General features: G+C 41.6%; 1 protein-coding gene across 1 annotated transcript; it reads left to right on the forward strand.

Annotated features, from left to right (window-relative positions):
* The first annotated feature begins 7,707 nt into the window (after nt 1-7,707).
* nog1 (noggin 1) lies at nt 7,708-9,127 on the forward strand. Its single transcript, XM_085455478.1, has one exon. It carries the CDS (start codon nt 8,071-8,073, stop codon nt 8,743-8,745), a length of 675 nt encoding a protein of 224 aa, XP_085311604.1. The 5' UTR covers nt 7,708-8,070; the 3' UTR covers nt 8,746-9,127.
* Nucleotides 9,128-15,333: the final 6,206 nt, after the last annotated feature.

Genomic DNA, 15,333 nt, shown 5'->3' on the forward strand with positions numbered 1-15,333 from the left:
GTTACAATGTCTAACACTAGAGCCAAAATAAATATGTTTAGGGCCTGGTGCAAAAGCATTTATGGTTTCATAAAAACTGCAAGGGTGTAAAGAGCTTCATGTTACACACCATTTTTAACTGCACTGTGGATGAAAGATTTTAAGGTGTGTGGCATGGCTGGTTTGTCTGGCAGGTGTAGATCTGTGGATCATGTTTGTGGTGTTTGGAGCATTTTTAATCCTGCTGCACAGTTAATTATTAGAACCGATTACCCATGAAGAAAATTTAAATTGTGATTAGTTTTATGTTTTGTATGTTACTTAGCACTAAGCATCTGTGTTGTGACCTATACGGTCTCTGGATGCCGCTTGCTAATGTTACAGTAGCTGATGTCTTGGTATTCCAGCCCTTTTGTCAGAATTTGCTCATTTCTGGCCAAAGAGAAACAAAGGTTGCGATGGCCGTCGAACATTTCAGTCATTGTTACTTGTTCAATGCACTGAACTGAGATTAAGACCCAACTTAGAGTTTTGTAGAGTGAACGATGTCGCCTACATAAGCGGCCCGTGTCGTTGCTGGCATTTTTGCTTGTGCTGGTGATTATGTGTTAATAACCATTTAAAAATATGTGATTACAACAAAAAGGAGCAACAAAAAATGCCAGGAGTGTTTTCTTTCCTGGCTTTTTTTCCACAGCTTTTTGCTGTGATCAGTTTCATTTTCAGGGACGAGCATATTTGTCCCACAAGCTTTTCCCTTCACATCTATTCCGGTTCAGCAATGTCCCTCCTGGAATTTGCTGATGTTTGTGAGGATTGTATGTGATACTGTGTTGAGAGGACAATTGTTATATTTTCTCACTGATAAATCCCCAAAAACTGCTGTGGAAAAATGCACAGGAGGGATAATGGGTACTGACCAGGTCGGTCAGCAAAGTTGCGAGCTGTATCAACACATTTCCCGGGGAATCCACGACATAGATGCCCCACTGAAGCGTGAATCCCCAGTAAACCCCAATATAGGATTTTTGTTAAGGATCAGTTTGATTGTAGCAATGTCCAGTCATTAAAAAAAGCACTGTAGTTTGTTTCATTTGCACATGAGATAATTTATTTAATGGTTGCCCGAGCCGTTAGCCGTTGCCCGAGTACTGCTCCTGCTATAACTCTGTATGCACAAGTGTGTGTATAGACACCTCTGCACGGAGGCCGAGTAAATCACCATGCTGAGCTGTCTATAGGTGGAGCCAGGGTCCTGCGACTGGCCGCCAGGCTTGGCTCCGCGCCCGTCGCCTGAGCCTCCTGCTGGTGGCAACAGGTGACAGAGGTCTGCTGTGTGTAGAGCTGACAGCCCCCTCACAACGCATAGAAACACTTGCTTCATTACCAGACCCTCCCCCCTCTCCTAAGTGTAGAGGGAGCGCGACTGGGAGACGGACGAGGGCAGAGTGAGGCTTTACTGCTGTTTCTGTGGCACTAAATACGAGTTTGAGAGGAGGCAAAAGCTCAGTGTGCATCACTCATCTGCTCATGAGTCAACACTCATGATGTCACACGCTGCCGTGCCAGTCTCACACACAACTATACTGTATTACCAATTTTCGTATAAAAGGCCTTATTTATTAAAAAAAGGGGAGAGTCGGCTCTTTTTCCATGCAGTGGACTGAGCCGTACCTCCCAGAGAGTCCCGACTGTTAAACCATCGTGCCACAAACAACCTGCTAAAAACACTTATTTCTCCCATACAGAAATAAACACTGGCCAATTAGTGTTCTTATTTTTGGACCTGTATTAGCTGCCAGAGGAGTTGAAAATATAACCAACCAGACGTGGCCTGACACGGACGACTGCAGTGCCGCTCGTCCTCCGTCTCCACGCGGACGTCCAGGAGCTGCTTTAGCTATCGGGCCTGTGCGTCGGCCTCCAGGATAGTTTACGTCTCTGAAATGAATCCTCGCGGTGGGAACAATAGCGCCACTATTATCCAGCACAGAGAGGGATGAATTCACTGGAGGACAGGTCATCTTGATTTATGAAGTGTGAATTAGGAGCTGAGAGTTTGAGACCGAGGTGGGGTTGTTGGGGGGCGCAAGGGGGCTGCATGGTACAAACAGCCGTCTGTGTTGTAGAGGCTGGAGACACCACAACCCCTCTTCTCCCCACCACCACTACTATTACTACTACTACTACTACTACAGTCTGACTCTTGGCCTGTTTGCTCTTTCAAAGAAGAAATGGCCTCAGCCTTGGCTTAAAATGATCTGCAGAAATGTGTCCAGATCGCCACGTGGAGATCGGCGCACCGACTCCGCCTGGGTGCTGAAATAAACTAAATGTCCTTCTGGCTGCAGAGGACGCCTGCTGTGTCTCTGCGCCTGTCGTCAGGCTTCATTTATATCACTCGGCAGGTTGATGGAGTACTGTATCATCCATCAAGAGCGCGAGTATTTACTTTGATTCCAGAAAAATAAAGGCTGATCTAAAACTGCTGGCACTGGTGCTTCCTTAAAGGGACAGTTCACTCTAAAATCTGCATGGTCTGTGCATGCTTTTTATCCATCTTGATTCGCTTTGGTGTGACTTCCCCAGTTTTGGCGACACTGTGCTGGAAATGTGTCTCCCTTCTGGTGATGTTTAAAGTGACTGAAAGAAAAAGCATTCAAAAATGCCAAATGTATGTGCAGAAGGAAGTCTACATGCTCACGGCACATCTATGGAAGCCCATTTCGCCACTAAAAACAAAAAGTATCCATAACTTGAAATTTTGAGTTATTTTCTTGAAATTTTGAGTTAACAACTCGAAATTTCGAGTTGCCAATCGGTAATCTACGTGATTGATGTCATTTTCTTGTTACCCGGAAGGATACAGTGCGGAGGAATGCGCACTCAAAACCAGATCGCAACAAACCGGCGCTTTCGAGAGTACGTTTGCTGATAGTAACGCCATGTGATTCAGCTAATAGCTCAAGGATTTCATCATTTGTGAAGCTAGCTGTAGTTTAGCTGTAGCATTTGTAGCTGAGGGCTTCAGCTTCCGGGTAACAAGGAAATGACATCATTCACGTAGATTACTGATTGGCAGTGCTAACTCAAAATTTCAAGAAATTAAGTCAAAATTTCGAGAAAATAACTCTAAATTTCGAGTTATGGATACATTTTTTTGTTTGTTTGTTTGTTTGTTTTTTAGTGGCGGAAATGGGCTTCCATACATATCAGTGATATCCTCTTCAACTTTAAAGTCAGCTAGCTGCACGCTTCCTTTGGGTGGCAGATGTAATTGAGTGGAAGGTTATAATAACAGTTCCAGTGAAGCTGTTCACAGTATTTTTGTTTTGTTTTTATAATATATTTTTTGTTGGTCACGACTGCTCAATGACGACATCGCTGCTCAGTTTTTCAGATACTTGTTGTTTGGGTGCTTTGAGCATCATTTAATGAGGCAAAGCTGCAGTTCTTCTCGCATTATTAAATAAACTTGATTTTATGGTCATCCGTCGTCTTCTGACCAGTCCAAGACCGAAGAGATCCGGCTTTTATTGTAAGAGCAGGAACCATTATTTATGTCTACATCTGCAGGAAAATGGTTTGACTGCAAGAAAGATTGTTCTCAGAGTTATAAAGTGGAGCAGATGCTTTCCTCCTAGTGCTGCTGAGATGTGGTGATTCCAGAGGAACAGATGCACGTGTTTGGATGAACGTTATCAGACGGCTGCACCAAAGTTTATAACACTCAGCTCTGGAAAACTGTCACAAGAGCCATTATTTTCTGTCTAGTTGCTACAAGCACCAGATAAACTGCACAAATACGGCATTCACATTTACACTAGAGAGGTATTTGTGCTCGCTCACATGGGACCGACCACTGCGGCACCACGCTGGACGACAGCTTGTTGCTTTATGGCACAAGCCGAGCTAATCTCGGCCTGAGAAAACATTTCCTGTTTGTCCTGCGTGCTTATGCATCATAATGTAGGTTTCTGATATGATAAGACTATATTTAATATTTAAATTCAGACCTCGACAAATGTTTCTTTTCCCAAATGACAATTCAGAATACTGTAAAAATTATAAAAGCTGCAGGACAAATGGATGTGCAAAGTAAGCCAACGATTCTGGGGGAAAAAAGTTAAAATAAGCCATAGTTCAAGATTTACGAGCAAAAACGTAAAAATACTTGTTACAGCGCCACAGGCCGACCCGTCAGAGTAATACCTGTCAGCTGTCCCTTTGCTGCTGAGCTGAGATGTTGTTTTTCATCTTAATGGCACCGATTAACTCGACTCTCGGTCCTCCATACGCCTGAATACACAATCAGTCGTCTGAGTAATTACTCAGCACTTTGTTCAGTTTTGTTTTAACGACTTTGTTCGCACGCAGAGTTTTCTGTCTGTGAAAACTTTATTGAGGACTGGAGTGAACACACTCTCACCAGCCTTCAACCTGTGGGAAAAATTTGCTAAATGCTAATTGGGTAATTATACCGCTTGTTTAAATCCACAGATGTTTCACAGCGTGAGCGCATTCTCCACAGCCTGAAGATGATTCATTTGAATAACGTGTTGTTTGATTTGGATAATGATATTCTCGGTTGTAGAGTCAATAATTCCACCTCGTGTCAAACTGTGATTGTTAACGAATATCCTCTTATTTTATTAACAGACTAAAATGAAATTTTCACCGTGGATTTTTTTTAAAGACACTCTGTTAAGCTGAACGCCGCGACAAAAATGTTATCAGGCTGCTGAACGGCAGCTATCAGCCACTATCTCTTCCATCAGGCACAGGGCTGACCTGGTCTGAATGTGGGTTTTAACACTGCTGTGAATAGCCGGGTAACTCGAGCTGTAAAATTCTTTAATGGAACATTAATAGTGTGGCATGAAAAAATGCAGTGTGCCATCAGACTGATGATCAGTGGTCTGAAGGAGCAATTAATTTAAATTAAGCTCACAGCAGGAGTGATTATGGCAACTAGGTGCTGTTGGATTGCAGAGGAATGGAAAAAGTGCTAAACAAACAAGCAATTTGCACACCTCCCAAGTGCCAGAGCAAACAGAATAGCACCCACTCCGTGTCTGTGTGTATTCAGCTTGGCAATGCAGCCTCAATCAGCACAAGGTGTGAAACAACGTGCTGAGGGAGATAAAGTGTGTGAAAGGTGCTTTGTGTTGTCTGTGTGACACTGTAAGCTTTACCTGAAGACAGGACGAGGAGCCTCGAACGCCCGGTTACCTGGCTGATATTTTTCCAAAGTAGACTTTTCCAAATATGTCAGATTTTTTTTCTGCTCTGCTTTTGCAGGGATGAAAGCTGAATCTTAATCTTCAAGTCCCTTCTGTTGTGTTTCTACCCGAGCATGACTTTTCTTGGTAGCACTGCTGAATGTGGCTGCCAGAACACAGAAGTCTGCTTTTCCTCACTAAATGAGAAATCAGCAGGGAATGGTACAGTGACCTGTGATCAGCTCAAACGTGGAGATTCATTTTTAATGTAAATCCTTAAGCGCAGGTTTAAAAGTCAAGGACCAGACCCTGCATTTAAAAAAAAAAAAATACAGGTAATTAGATGGGCCAGTTTATTAGCCGGGGAGGAAAAAGTGTTTGGTTAACTTAGGGATAGAAAAAAAGTCAGTTAAGCAGGCGTCTGTCTCATGTAGGCTGACTTTATAAGGAGGAATAATTCACTATCAAAATGTCCCTGTGGTAAAACAGTAGGAAGGGATTAGAAGAAACCAAAACAACTCTGCGTTAAATGAGCCTGGCAATCCACATGACACTTAATGAGAACCATATTTGCACTTCACTCGAGCGGCCCCATTACAAACAGAATATTCCAGTGTGTGTCAAATATTATTCCTTAAAAGAATGAACATGTCAATTCCAATTTAACATTTCCCTAAGTATGTAAAAAAGTATTGCGAGTGAGTTTGAACGCATCGCTTTAATTCTCCAAAAGAAAATGTGCAATTGAGCATTTCTATTTTCTATTTTTTATTAGACTGCACGTTAAATTCTGCGATTTCTTGATATCTGATGCTTGGTGCTGTTTGCATGCGTGCAGAGTTTAGTCTGCACTGTCCCGCATGTGAATGCGCTGGATTGAGCAGATCTGTCAAGTGTGTTTAGGAGCGATGGTTTATGATACGTGCTGGTCAGATGAAAAATATAAGGGGTGACATTTTCCAGACTTTTCACCATCATTTGACCATAAACTAAATGAGTCGTGTGCTCAAGTGCTTGTGTGAATTAGCTCATTCAAATTGAAACAGAGATGCATTTATCTTAAGCGGATGGTTTATGGCTGATGTAGCAGCTGGCTAAGTTCTTCCATTAAATTATTTTTCAAAGAATGATTCTCTGAGCATGAGTTTAGACAGGTTCACAAATTGTGATACTTTCCATGGCTGCCGCTTAGCGAGCGTTGTTTATTTGGGAGCTAATTTGGCTGGCTTTATTGAGAGGCTCGCTGTGGCGCTGGTACAGGCAGAAATATTGTCCCACTTGAGCTGGACACATGCAGTAAATACACTGCAAAAAGTGTAGTTAACAGGCCATTTCATCTGATATTCAGGCTGTAAATCACGCTTTTCTTCAAGCAAGCAAAAGGTTGAGCTGGATTTGATGTGATTTTGTTTGTTTCCTGTGCAGTGTGTTTCATACAATCTGTCATTCAACTGAATGTGTGTGTATATTTTTTTCCTGCGATTTAAGATTGTTAAAATAATCTTGACAGCATTTTGCCAGTCCTTCATCAGATATGTGCACACATCACTATTAAACTTAAGGTGGTCTTTCTTATTCGCACGAGTCCATCAGATGGAAATATTCAAGACATTTTCATAAAATCATCATTTTATTGTTGAATTTGTGTGTTCCAATATGTTTGCACAGCAACAAGTCTTTAATGAATAGCCACAGTGTTGCTTATTGTAAATTTATTAGGAACTGAGAAGTCTAACATTTGGTTTGAGGTTTGGTTCATTTAAGCTGTGCCAGTAAGTGTATTACACGCCCTAAATAAAACAAATCATTCTGACGGCACATAACCGGCTTTTTTTTAATTGTTATTGTCATTAATATTGATTGGCTAAAACTCGCACTAGGTGAAAACAGATCAGAGTTTTGGGATCCTATAATATGCATTTCTAATGGTGGAATCTAAATTTTCTTTGTGTGTCCTGAAACTTTACAGTGTGAAATATTTTATATTTCTAATCCAGCCAGCAGTGTAAAAAAAATAGTGTTCACATCCTCCAGCTAAATAAATGTTGATGTAGTTTGTTACATTTGACTGATTTTTGATGCATTAACATGTATGTATGTCTGTATTACTTGCTGTTACAAATTAAAGTTGATGTAATAAATGACATGTCAAAATGCTTTGTATTATATTTTTTCTTTCTTTGTATTACTGCTGTTAATAAGCAATACAAATATAGCTTTTAACTTCATGGTGTAAATAATAAACATTAACAAAACTGTTTGTGTAATAAAACTTTCTCTGAGGTGTTTAAGTAAAGTTGTCGTTACTAGTTTGTATTTTTTCATGAGGTGTTCTGGGAGCCTGCTGCAGAGGCTCGCAGCAGAAGGATTCACCAGATGACCAACACCCCTGATGAATGAAAGCCTGGTTTAAGAAAGTCTGGAAAACCGACAGGGGGCGTCTCCTCTCCCTCCGTCCCCCGCCTCCCCCTCCGGCACCCTCCTCCAGTGTGGTGGAAGAAGGAGGTATTGGGGATCTCCTCCTAGACAACAAACCCACATTCAAAGAGGGGCACACGAATTACATCACGCTCCGTGCGGAGGATATAACGGAGGTTGCGAGTTACGCTCAGCGCTTTTCTGCAGAGGACACAAGTGGAGCATCATGCCGAGCAGAGGCGCGCGAAGCTCGAGGACGCATGATCTGATCTTTGCCTTTAGAAGTCGTTTCCACTAATGCTTCGTGGAACAATCTTTTATTTCTATCGCGGATTTTTATCATGGGAATCTGAATATTAAGGGACTCTAGAGGCCCACGTTTGGATACGGCTCACGCGTAATTGCGCACAAGTGGACAATAAGCAGCTCCGTGTGCGTGAGGATCTCATCGATGAACATGGATCAGTCTCACCAGTGTATTGCCATGTATCTGCTGGTGCTGTCTCTCGGACTTGTGATGGATAGAGGGATTTGTCAGCACTACTACCTTCTCCGTCCCATCCCGAGTGACAGTCTGCCGCTGGTGGAATTAAAAGAGGACCCGGATCCTGTCTTTGACCCCAAGGAGCGAGATCTTAACGAGACTGAATTAAAGAGCATCCTGGGAGACTTTGACACTCGTTTTTTGTCCGTGTTACAGCCCACGGAGGACAAATTCACCGGGAACGATGAGCTCGACGACTTCGAGATCCAAAAGCCGGGGGGAGTACTCCCGAAAGAAATCCGAGCGGTGGATTTTGACATCCAGTTCGGCAAGAAGCACAAGCCCAGCAAGAAACTGAAGCGGCGCCTGCAGCAGTGGCTGTGGGCCTACTCATTCTGCCCGGTCGTGTACACCTGGACCGACCTGGGGAACAGATTCTGGCCGCGGTTTGTGCGAGTGGGCAGCTGCCTGAGCAAACGGTCTTGTTCTGTTCCGGAGGGGATGGTGTGCAAACCTGCGAACTCTACCCACCTGACGATACTGAGATGGAGATGCGTGCAGAGGAAGGGGGGGCTAAAGTGCGCCTGGATACCGGTGCAGTACCCGATCATTACAGACTGCAAATGCTCCTGTTCGAGTTAAAACACAAGACTCTGAAGATAAATTATAAGCTCAGTATTTTTTTTTTTCCAAATCTCTTTCACGTGCACTACCGAGTGTAGGAATGTATTTTCTGTATATGCGGTGCCACGCAGTTATATAACTCCATGTACAAAATCAGTATTATTTGTAACCAGAGTCTACTTTATTTGTGGAGAATATTGGTTATATATTTTGTATTTATGGAGCGATAGAGCCACGTAAGGACTTGCTGTTTTCAAAACGCGGACGCAGCGAATCGACCTCAGAGTTAAACGTGGATTATTGATACAGTTTTGTGTCAGTGACTTGTTGTTATCCTGTAAATTTAAGGAAATGTGCTATTTATTCTTTATATTCGTACAATAAAACGACACTGAAATGATTTAAACATGATTTTCCTTTACTTCTTATCACTTTTATACCCAATCTGAGCGATTACACATTAAGTCACCTGCCACATTACGCACAGCCTGTAGTTCCCACGCTAAAACCATTTTACGCATCGTGTTCTTATTACAGTTATGGTGGCTGGCCTTCCCTGTCTTACAGCTTATTTCATAACAGTACATAATTATAGAACCAGACGGAGATTTGGCTATAAAACTACTCATTATTGGGGGGAAACGTTTCTCATGGTATCATATTGGTCTTATCAGTAGTCAATTATCACTTTCTGATTTATATACAACAGGTCACTGGTTCTCTTCAGTTAGCCAGAACTATCTTATCAGTGCTAAGGCTGTCAGTCACACATCGGGTCCTTTACAAGCTGATTATAGAAGAAGTCTCACATGTCTCACTTTCTTTCATCTGCACAAGCCCTCCTCCTCATTTTCAGCCCAGCAGGAGATTTGCTGGAGAATCAGAGGCTGATACTACATGACTGTTAATAAGCTGACACCATTAAAATCTGGATAAAGTATTTTCTTCATAGTGCAGTTTGTTCATTAAAGGTCTGATGTCTCCTGGGTAAATACTGAGCGTGCAAAAGAGCTAAACATACAAAAAAGCTCAACTTTCTTTACAGTTAGGAAAGAGATTACAGTCAGTAAATATGCACAGAAACAATCTGATTAAAAATTAAGATTAAACACAATGATGGGGAATATTTTCCTGTAGATGATGGGAAGCGCTCAATTTGAGCATAATTTTGCAGCCTTGCACACATTCAGTTGCAAATATCAACGTGAGTCATTATAAACATGCTCAATTTATTTAAATCAGGGAAGAACGTGGCATAAAATATTGCATTACAGTCTTGCGTTCATTAGCTTTATATTGCATAGGTATATAAGGCAGTAGTGATGACAGGTTACGTGCTTTACTCAAAAATGAAAATACTTTTTAGGCAATAGATGAATGATGTGAAGAATCACGGTATAATTCAAAGATTGCATATACTTGTCATTACTTCATAACACTTCCAATACATAATTTCAATCTAAGGCTTTACTCGACATTGTGGTACTGCAGTTTTACTGTAAATGACAGAGCTGGGTTTTCTTCCCTTTGCTGTGTAACACACAGTAATGCATCTTCTTACAAACATAGTGATTTTATCCCAGTCGCTCTGAATCAGTAAAGGCATCTGTGTGTGAACTTTGTGTGAATTATTTTGAATTTAGTGGGAAAAGACTTATACAGTTTACAGCTGTATTAAATAATCTGTATATTCTGTAATGGCCTATCAAAACATAATGGGCCTTTTCAAAGCTACACGGTGTTAGATTTTAACAGCATTGCATTAAAAAGAAATATTGTGGCGGTCTTGTTCATTGTTATTCAAGCTGACATCTTTATATCTTTTTTTTTTTTAACTTTGGCACCGCTGCTAAAATCCAAGGGATGCTCTGTGTGTTTGATCACAGCTGTAGGGTTTATAATATGAATAGTTTTAATGTAGCGTTTCTAATCGTTTTGTGGAGCTGCTTCTGTCTCACACTGACTGAGACAACCCCCCCACCCCTCAGTTGTTCCAGAGCCTCAGTCGGGTAGACAGTGGGGCACCAGAAAGCCTGTGTTTTGTTTTAGTTGTGTTTAGTCGGTAATGATGCTCCTTAGCCTCAGAGCCAGCTCTGCACATATGCATGCAGCAGACAAATCCCTGCACTTGTCACCGGATGGTAACCTAAGGCCAAAAATTTGTACGACGCATCTTCAATAAAGTCGTCGTGTAGCCTTTGATGTATGTGTGTGTATGCTGGATCTCAGGCGGTTGCCGCTGATCTGTTATTTCCACTATACTGTTTGTCCTCTTGTGTAAAGTTGGCAATAGTCGGGATTCACAGATGACAAGCTCTGTGCATACCCAGCTATTTCAGGTTTTATGCATCATAGTCTGAAGATTTCGATGCGACTGCCTCAGTAAATATAAATCCGATCATTTCTAATATGTTCAAACCCATTTTCTCTATTTTTGCTCTTTTGAAACAGGTGCCCAAGTATCTCTGTGTTTTTAGCAAACTGTCGACATTTCTTTTCTGATTGTTTTTACAAACCTCTCCTTAGAGAACCTTTCCTCATGTTTCTTATCAAATGAGAAACACAAGTTATTAGTTGTACTTTCCTCTTCTTCAATTTCAACCTCTCTTTCCTTGGGTTTTTCCTGCCGTAGCGCAGGCAAAGTGCTGACGCCGGTCAGATGATTTGTGTGTGGAGTAATACGTGCTGACAGAGCGCTCGGTGCCTGCAAATACCAGCTGAAGACTGGAGGATGCAGGGCTGCTAATGCCCTTCGTCACTTTTGAGCCGGTTCCCAGCTCTTTGCGTCTCTCTCCTCAGCCTCGCAGATCTCTCATGTATGAGATACCCGGCAACACATTGCTTTTAGCCACCAGCGATCCATTAAGTTAATGATCTCTTTGGGTAGAGGCTCGCTTTACTGCTTTTCTACTCCCTCCTCCCCCCTTTTAACCTAATCAACCTTTTTTATTTCTATGCAGATATTCTGAAGCCAAAACCTTGTTGCTGATTAAATTCTCCTACAGGCTTCAGATATTTTCCTGATCAAAGCAAACTTCTCCTTGTTGGTTTTGCCAACAATATCAAACACGACTCATTCATTTTTCATTACAGATGATAAAAATTACTTTTGATAACTCTGACTGGCTCATTAATAGGCCAAAGGTAGCCTCTGTGGCACCATCATTACGAGTACAATAACAAGCCGAATGTGCCAGCTTAGTTTGCTCCACAGTCTTGACTTTTACAATGTTTATTCAGTGGGAATGACAAATTTCAAATAATGCCGTTAAACAGTTGAACACATGAAAGGATGTGCCGTAATGATCAGGTTTGTAAGCTTCGAATACACATTTACTGCTGTACATGGGCCACAACTCTATAATAAAATGATACACAAAGCTTTCTGCTTTGATGAAAGCCAAAAAATACCTTTTGATCTTCTTAATGATAGTAGCTCAGAGAAAGTTTTGACTGGTAACGGAAAGTGCTCTGTTAAAAGGCACATTTGACATAAGATATGGCCTTTAAACTTTAAGATGTGTTTTATATTTCAAAAGCTTAATTTGGCAAACATAATGAACCGCAGCCCTCGTTAATCCACCCGTTTCAGTGTGTGCATACTTTTTAGTTTTGATCTGAAGCCATGACACTCTTATTTTGCACTGCATGCTATAGTAGATCAACTTATAGATAACAGAGTAACCCTTAACGGTGCCTAACACAAATTAAAAGACGTTAACAATTAAAACACCTGGAGAATTGACAAGTGACGCTTTAGTACTTGTCAAAGATGAAGATAGCCGACATGATGTCAGCCACCGGTTTGTGGAACAGACTGGAGCCTGTAGGAAAAACAGGGCGAGCTAATATAGTTAAAGTTAGCATGTTTAAGAGATCCGCAGCTAGACGCCTAGTCAGATATCACTCATTGATTTGGACTGCATATGTTGAAGATTCAGAATTGGCAATTTGGACAACCCCATGTGGGGTTTTTGAAGCCCAAAGTAAGCATATTCTATCAAGAGGGCAGCGTGCTAAAATGTCAGCTAATGTTAGCTAACTTGGTTAGCAAGCTACACCCACAAACTGTACTGGTGCATCACACCAATGCTAGATGCCTCTGTAAAGCACGCTGTGATTGCTTTAGTGCCTTAAAAATAAGTTAGATATATAAATGTAACTCCTTTAAAAGCACTTTAGTTTTCTCACAGATCTTATTTTCTTGAGTATAAGGTGCTTGCTCAGGTGCTAAGTTGAGCAAGCACCTGATTCAAGGGTGAAATGAGTCCATCTGTTGATGAACAGCAGTTTAAATCTCTGTATAAAGCTACTAAGTGGGTCTTGAGTTGAATGTCTAAAAGTTTCAAAATGTAAAAGGTTTGCTTAAATTTTTTTAATGGATGGTTTAAAATGTGTCAAATTTATCTGACATGCTTTCATTTGGAGTTCATTCATAATTCTCTATCTTTAGCGACTGTAGGGATTTGTCCGCATGCGTCTGTCACTGTGGGCAAATCTAAAGACATGTAAATGGGTTTCACTGACTCGCTGTCCAGATGTCCAGCCATGGCTGCAGCAGAGCCCTCTGGGAAACGTCGCCGAATGAAGGCAGGTGTTCGCTCCCAGTGGAACAGGGAACATCTGTTTGTGTTGTTCACACACATGTTGCTCAGTTAAAGCCTCATTTTGTTCCTGCATTATTTTGTTAGAAAGCTTTTCCCTCCTGTTGAATATCGGCTGCAAAACCAGCGCTCTTAGTCTGAATAGGAACACGCGTAACCAAGGGTGTAATTTCCAGGGGGTTAGGGGGGTTATGACCCCCCCCAATAAAATCATGAATTATCTTGCATAAATAGGCTGTTGATTTTCTTTACTCATTTCAGTTATTACCAGCAAAGTAGTTTCATGTTTAATCATCTGGGAATTTACCCAGATTTATTTATTTAGACAGAGATCTTGACCCCCCCAATGTTCAGCACAGAGTTACGCCGATGCGCATAACGCTTAACCCATTAACAATGTGCACACTTGTGTAGACTACAGTGTGTCTGTGTGTTTCTGTGCTGTGCTCACAGTGATGATACTTCTCGTATCATCAAGCTGATAATCAAGCTGTATGGACAGTTTGAGTATTTTTAAAATGGTAATTCCATCTTCTCCTGACTCATAAACACAGTCTGTAAATTTTACCAGTACTGCATTAATACTTTCATAATTCCTAGCGCCAGCTCCTGTTATTGGAATTGTTTCAGTTCCAACTTATCTGGGATTTGGGTGGAAAAAGCGGTTTAAGGGTTCTGAAACACCCGTAAACACCAAGCTGAGTCAGCCATTGGGCTTTGTTTGGAGTTTTTATTTATGGAGATGGTTTGTTGTTTAACTCATTAGCTTATCAGCATGAAACTGTCAAAGCTATTTACTAAGAATTTTTCTCAATTATATCATTGTTTTGGCACTGACGTTTATGGAATTATGTTGTTGGTTGAACATTGATACAATTAATGGAAAATTGTACTCAACAGATGGTTAACTAGTGGTTTTTTTTTTTTGCCTCATAGATACCATCCACTTCCAATTAGATCACTCAAAACATCAGTTTCATGAGCAAACATTAGGAGCGGGCGCACTTTCGCTGAGCCTGCAGAGCGCAAATCATTAGCAAATGAGCCCGAGTGTACTCCTTTGAACGTCTTTCACCTACAACTGTTCAGTGTCAAAATTTGAGGTTTGGCATTTGGCAGTTTTTATCACTCAAGCTTTAACTTCTTGTAATTTCATGCTCTGCAATAAAGACTGATCACAAAAATCCAGAAATGTTCCTTCGTGGCCTGACGATGAGCCAGGTCTTATGGATTTTTGTTGGTTTCTGGAATAAACTAAATGTCAGTGATTGAGAAAATTATTTCAACCAGGCTACTTTTGTCTTTTATCTTTTGCTAAATGTTACTTCTGAGATGAAATGGCATAAATCAGTGTACAGAGTATATGAGAAACTGGTGTGCTCTGGGCAGACACGGCCTGTCAAAGGTTTGATTTGTCTGGTAAAAGATGCTGTTTGGCGCTCTGCCTGGTTCGCTGCGCTCTCCCACACATCGCATAATTGGAAGCCTTTGAAATCTCCTCGCTGCTGCTGCTGCTGGTCCTCGTCCTGGTCACGATGTTCAAGCTGAGATGCATACCATGGCCAATGTTAATTTTTCCGGCATTTTTGTCTGCTGTAAATTTCACCAGGTTGATGATTTGTGGGGGCGAGGAGGGGGCGATCCCGCTGTTTGATGTCCAGAGCTCGTTAATCCAAACCTCATCTGGTATGCAAGGTCAGGCCGTACTTTGATGTACACGGGGGCAGTTCTGCCAAGCCCAGAGAGCCGAGAGGGCACTGTTCATTTACAAAAAAAATAAAAAATCAGGAGACATAGCAGCCTTGACACATCTTGGCTTTTGTCCATCAACTACTGTGAAGACAAGGTCTAGCTTGATGAAGAGGCCTCTTAAGCCTCCTGCAGCTAGGAGAGCACGCACGAACATTTCCTGAGAAACTGATTCAATACCAGTCGTTTTCCAAACTCACGGGTAATTGGAGGAATGTGTGAAAGTTTCATGTTTTCCTCGGGGAGCCACCAG

Source organism: Copadichromis virginalis, linkage group LG4 (assembly GCF_057382275.1).
Source record: "Copadichromis virginalis isolate Kocher_CV1m ecotype Utaka linkage group LG4, C_Virginalis_male_GT1.1, whole genome shotgun sequence".
NCBI lineage: Eukaryota > Metazoa > Chordata > Actinopteri > Cichliformes > Cichlidae > Copadichromis > Copadichromis virginalis.

Coding starts and splice junctions, on each gene's coding strand:
- nog1 (XM_085455478.1), top strand. CDS start 8,071: ATGAACATGGATCAGTCTCACCAGTGTATTGCCATGTATCTGCTGGTG.